The 5,932-nt window shown below is 35.4% G+C and overlaps 1 protein-coding gene across 1 annotated transcript; it reads left to right on the top strand.

Annotated features, from left to right (window-relative positions):
• Positions 1-2,772: 2,772 nt before the first annotated feature.
• LOC131626738 (inactive TPR repeat-containing thioredoxin TTL3-like) lies at positions 2,773-5,571 on the top strand. The gene is made up of 7 exons (XM_058897572.1): positions 2,773-3,506; positions 3,672-3,870; positions 3,967-4,151; positions 4,246-4,579; positions 4,688-4,892; positions 4,981-5,087; positions 5,168-5,571. Exons 1-7 carry the CDS (start codon positions 2,878-2,880, stop codon positions 5,321-5,323), a joined length of 1,815 nt encoding a protein of 604 aa, XP_058753555.1. The 5' UTR covers positions 2,773-2,877; the 3' UTR covers positions 5,324-5,571.
• Positions 5,572-5,932: the final 361 nt, after the last annotated feature.

Genomic DNA, 5,932 nt, shown 5'->3' with positions numbered 1-5,932 from the left:
TTGTAGAGGAGGTGCTCAGCAAAAGTATTTCTAAGTTGGTTGAAACCGATTAGTTATCCCTCATCAAAGGAACAAGAAACAACCATATTCCCTCTCACTTTCTCTATGATGGTGATGTTATGCTCTTTTGTTCTCGGACCTTTTCAAACATTCATGTGCTCACCAATTTTTTTGCTAGATATGCTGAGACTTTAGGCTAAACTATCAAACCTAAAAAATCAATTATATGGTGTCTCCATTTCCCATCTCAGACTGAGTCAAACTACTTCATTTGTAGGTTTCAACATTAGTACTTTACCTTTCCTCTTTCTTGGTATTCCAATCTTCAAAGGTAAATCCAGAAGATGTCATTTTGAGCCTATCTTAGATAAAATCAAAGTCAACCTGGCCACTTGAAAGGCAAATATGTTTTCTTTTGCTGGTAGAATTCAGCTGATAAAAAGTTTCCTCTAAAGCATGTTGATTTATTCCATAACCATCTATTCTTGGCCAACTTCCTTGCTTAAGGAAAAGCCATCAGTTTCTAGTCTGATAACTGGTTTAAGGTGGGCAAACTTGATATTTTCCTTCAAATACCTTACCATGTCTCCCTTCATCTCAAATCTCTGGCGCATGACATTATCATCAACCATAGCTGGCACTTATCTTCAGATGTTATCTCTCTTTTCCCAATCTTGCCAAACACCATTCCCTCCACTGTTTTTCCCATTCAGCAAAAAGATGACAACCTTCTTTGGACACACTCAACTTCTGACTGCCTCACTCTCAAAGATGCTATCTCTTCCTAAACGAGGCCAATCCTTCCAAAGATTGGTGTAAGCTCATATGGAACCCTGTTATTCCTCCTTCAAACTCAACCATCATTTGGAGAGTTTTCCACCATAAAATTCCAACTGATGACAATTTGGATAAAAGAGGGTCGTCATCTTCCCTCAATGTGAAGTCTTTGTTTCAAAGCTAGTGAAAATGCACATCATCTTTTTTTGGATTTTCCTTTCTCCTCCAAGATCTGGCACTGGTTTCAAACTACCATTAATCAGGCAATGGACTTTACTTCCTTTGCTTTTATTCGTAATGTTTGCAAGAAAGGTTATAGTCAACAATGTTCTCTTGTCATTTGTGCAACTATTATTTCCATTCTCAAGACAATATGGCAATGCAAAAACAACTCTAGATTTCAAAACAATTCAGCAACTTTTCGCAAAGCTATTACAAATGTCATTGCTTATGTTTCTCTAACTAGCAATGGAACCAAGCTTACCACAAGCCCATCCATCATTGATTTTTCTGATTTGATTGCTTTTAAAATGAATGTGTACCCTTCCAAAGCTCCTAATATCAAAGAAGTCACCTGGCGTCTTCCTATCCATTCTTGAGTTTAAATGTAACACATATGGTTCTTCCCTTGGAGTTGCTTGTGGAGGTATTTTCAAATCAGACTCTAACTCTTGTATTGGTGTTTTTGCCTCTTTTCTTGGACCTGACAATTCCTTGTATGTCGAGCTTACGAGCATCATTCTAGCAATTGAACAACCAATCGAAAGAAAACGAAAATCTCTTTAGATTGAAGCATACTTTTTTATAGCTACCTTAACTTTCAAGAATCCAAACATAGTGACTTGGAACCTAAGCATCAGATAGTGTAATTGCTTCTCAATGACCAAATCTATAATTTTTGTTATTTCTCACACTTTTAATAAGGAAGACAACCATTGTGCTGCCACTCTTACTTCAATTGGTTTAACTCTTAACTTTTTTATCCGGTGGAATTCTCCTCTTTTGACCACTAGAAGTGAGTTTGTCAAAAATTGCCTAATTATAGATTTTCCTTTTTTTTTTAATTCTTGAGGATTTTGGTCTTGCCCCCTTTCTTTTGTTCTCTTTTTTAATATATAAAATTTGGGAAACGTTAATCAGTGCCCTCAAGGTAATGATTAAAACTTTAAATTAGTAATTCTATCTCAATAATCTGCGTATTTAATGCTTTGAAAATTAAAATATTAAAATTTTTATAAAATAGTTTCTTTTTTAGGAATCCTTAACCATTGCTTTGAGGGCACTGGTTAGCAAGACCCATAAAGTTTATATAAAAAAAATGTACATAATAAATAAAATAATTATTTTTAAATTTGAAAAAATAATCATTTAATTTCAAAAAATTATGTAAATAAATTTAAAAATTTCACAACAAATTTAAATAAATAAATAAATAATTAAAATATAAATAAAATATATAATGGATAAGATGAAAGTAAATTAAATATATATAATTTATTGAAATATTTATACTAGACAGTAAAATAAATATATTTTTAAAAAATAAGACCATAAATTCACTAGTGTATTCTTAAAGTATATAGTAAAAAAAATAGGTGTGAGATAAAGATTGATATTTACATTCTATAAAAAAAATCTAAAATTTAGAGTTCAAAAACACAAGTCTCTAGAATATAGGAAGTAGAAAGAGAGAGTATAATAACATAGAATCAGGCATCTTCATGATGAGTGAAAAAAAACCATATTTATTCTGTAATTTAATGATTTCATTTATGACATTACTGAATCCAATTTGATTTTCCTAAAATCGTCATACCCCTAAAGGAGAGTGAGTAATGAAAAGTAATAATACCCGTGAACCTAGAGCGAGAATTTAGCTAGTATCAAATTCGTGATGAAACAAAACCATCATCATAAATAATAAATAAATAAAATAAAATAAAATATAAAAAACAGAACTTCAACGTTGGAGAGAAACATAAATAATCGACCAAACATTTTCTCTCCCTCCATCTAACTTCCACACTGTTCCTTCAAACTCTTGTTTTTTTTCTCTGTTTTTCATTTTCATTTTCATTTTCTTAAATAACAATAATAATAATGCAACACCAAGGCTTCGATTCTCTGCGTCGCGACCACACTAAGCATGATTCTTCCAACACCGCTCCCAAACTTCCTCACGACGGCAAAACCTTCAGCCGTTCAGAAGAATTCGCCACCACGGCCAAGAACTCTAAGCCCGGTCATCGGAGATCGGCATCCACCGGATCTCCGTTGATATACTCCGGCGGAGTAAACAGTTCCGGTTCAAGTCCAACTTTACCACCAACCGGAAACATATGTCCCTCCGGGAAGATCCTCAGACCGGGTTTACCCTCTCCTGGACCGAACCGGACCGATGTTTTGGGTTCAGGAACGGTGAACTACGGCCATGGGAGTATAGTGCGTGGTGCATCGTCGGTGAAGAGTGCGATGAGGTGTTCTGATCCTGAGGAAGTGAAGAGAGCTGGGAATGAGATGTATAGGAATGGGAAATTCGCGGAGGCTTTGGTGTTGTATGATCGGGCTGTTGCTTTGTCGCCGGGGAATGCTGTTTGCCGGAGTAATCGTGCGGCGGCGCTTATGGAGATGGGGAGGTTGAGTGAGGCTGTGGTGGATTGTGAAGAGGCTGTGAAGTTGGATCCTGCTTATGCTAGGGCTCACAAGAGACTTGCTTCTCTTTATCTCCGGTAACTGAAATCGCTATGATTATGAAAATTGAGATTGCAATTTGATTCTCTTTGTATAGATTTTGGTGTTTCTATTATGAATATTGCATTGTTGTGTTTGTTGATATTAGATATTAGAGGGATTTGATTTCTGTTAGCTTATAGATTTTGGAACTTTTTCTGTAGGTTTGGACAGGTTGAGAATTCGCGGCGCCACCTGCGTATTGCTGGCGGCGTGCAGGATGATCGATCGGAAGAGAATAATCTGTTATTATTGGAACAGCATTTGAACCAGTGTGAGGTTGAGCGGAAGAATGGTGAATGGAAAAGGGTAATCCGGAAAGTAGATGAAGCTGTTGCGGCCGGAGCTGATTTCTGTCCACAGGTAGTTATTTTTAGGTTCTTCGATGACGGAATGAGACTGAATTTTTGGATTTCTTAATTGAATGTGTTGTTTTAATTTTTGGATGGTTACTTGCAGCTTGTGGCTTGTAAAGCGGAAGCTTATATGAAGCTTCGTGAATTCGAGGATGCTAAGTCGTGTCTTTCGAAGATTCCTCAGTTGGAAGGTTGTCCTCCAGCGTGTTCTCAAGCCAAGTTCTTCGGTATGGTTGGTGAAACCTTTGTGCATTTTGTCACGGCGCAGGTTGAGATGGCTTTGGGAAGGTAAAAATATGAACACCAAACTGTAACTGCATTGAATTCTGTGACTTTTTAGTCAAAAATAGGAAATAATTAAATAAATGATGAATTGTTTCAGGTTTGAGAATGCTGTTTCCGCAGCTGAAAAGGCAAGTGTATCAGGTAATAATAATGTCGAGGTTACTAAGATTGTAAATGCCGTGAGAATGGTGGCGAGGGCGCGTTCAAGAGGCAATGATCTTTTCCGCGCTAGCAAATATTCTGAAGCTTGTAAAGCATATGGAGAAGGACTATTATATGACAATTCCAACTATGTTCTATATTGCAATAGAGCTATTTGTTGGCATAAACTTGGGAAGTGGGAAAATTCAGTTCAAGACTGCAACCAAGCACTAAATATTCGTCCAAATTACACCAAGGCCCTTTTACGCAGGGCCACGTCCAATGCAAAGGTGAACCGAACCTACTCCCAACAATCATATTAGCGTGTTTTATGTAGATTCGTATCTCTAAAGATGATCTTTCATCGTCGTTTTCTAATATGCACAATCTTGTTGCAGCTTGAAAGATGGGATGAAGTTGTCAGAGATTACCGGGTCTTGAAACAGGAACTCCCTAATGACAACGAAGTAGCTGAAAATCTCGGTCAGGCTCTAGTCGCATTAGAAAAATCCCGCAAAGTAGTAAATGGTAGTACTAAGTTAGGAGTTGAAGTTGAAGAAATGACTACGTTAGACAAACTAAAAGCGGCTATTGCTTTCACGGGTATACTTATTACTTTTCTCTTCAAACTTAAATGTCGAGTCATTTTTCTTGCCCGACCGAAATATATGACAAAAATATTACTTTGCAGGTGTTTCCGTAGTTTATTTCAAAGAGTTATCAAATGAACTATGTGAAGAGATATCTCCATTCATCAATACATTATGCGTTAGATATCCTTCTGTTAAATTTATCAAGGTACATTACGTAAAGTGTTCTTTATGAACTTACTAACATAATTTTATATCGGTCTGATTTTCTTTAAATTTCAATTAAAGGTGGACGTCGAGGAGTGTATAACAATAGCAAAAGCAGAAAGCATAAAAAGTGTTCCAACTTTTAAGATATACAAAAACGGAGAGAAGGTGAAGGAGATGATTCGCCCGAACCATCAATTCTTAGAAGACTCGATAAGGAGAAGTAATAGTCTATAGATCTTAGAATTCAATTCATACTCATTATTTATCCATTCACTAGCAATTGAAGAAGGTGCTCTAAAGAATGCACCAAAACCATTATTAGTTGAAACTATAGGAATTTCATCTTTCCATCAAACACGAATACCAATTTTTGAGTTGTTTTAAGCAGGAAAACCTGAGAGAGATAGCTGTTAGTATTTTAAAATCATTATGTATATACTTTACACTTGTTTCATTCAATGTATCAGACTCAAATTTGACCATTTTCTCTTTATATCTTCTATTTTGTTGCATGAGGATGAAGAAATTGATTTTTCTTTAGAGAAATCGTTTCCTTTTATTCCTTTCTTTTCACCATGTATGTTCCTTACCCTTCATATTTTTTTTTCTTCAAAAAATTAAGTCAATGCTTTGCCTGAGTAGCATGCTAACAAAGCAGGTCAAGATGTTGACAAGGCAATTAGTATAAGTGATTTGTGTCAAGCACGAATAAGTTTTTACTATAAAAATATAAATTGTTTTGGATTATGATATTGAATTCAATTTTTCTATTAATGATTATATTACTATATATGGTAAAAACATAAAGAAAATATCAGTTTGTTTAGGAAATTAAAAAATCAT

Source organism: Vicia villosa, unplaced genomic scaffold, assembly GCF_029867415.1.
Source record: "Vicia villosa cultivar HV-30 ecotype Madison, WI unplaced genomic scaffold, Vvil1.0 ctg.000320F_1_1, whole genome shotgun sequence".
Lineage (NCBI taxonomy): Eukaryota > Viridiplantae > Streptophyta > Magnoliopsida > Fabales > Fabaceae > Vicia > Vicia villosa.
This window is presented reverse-complemented; position numbering and strand designations above follow the sequence as displayed.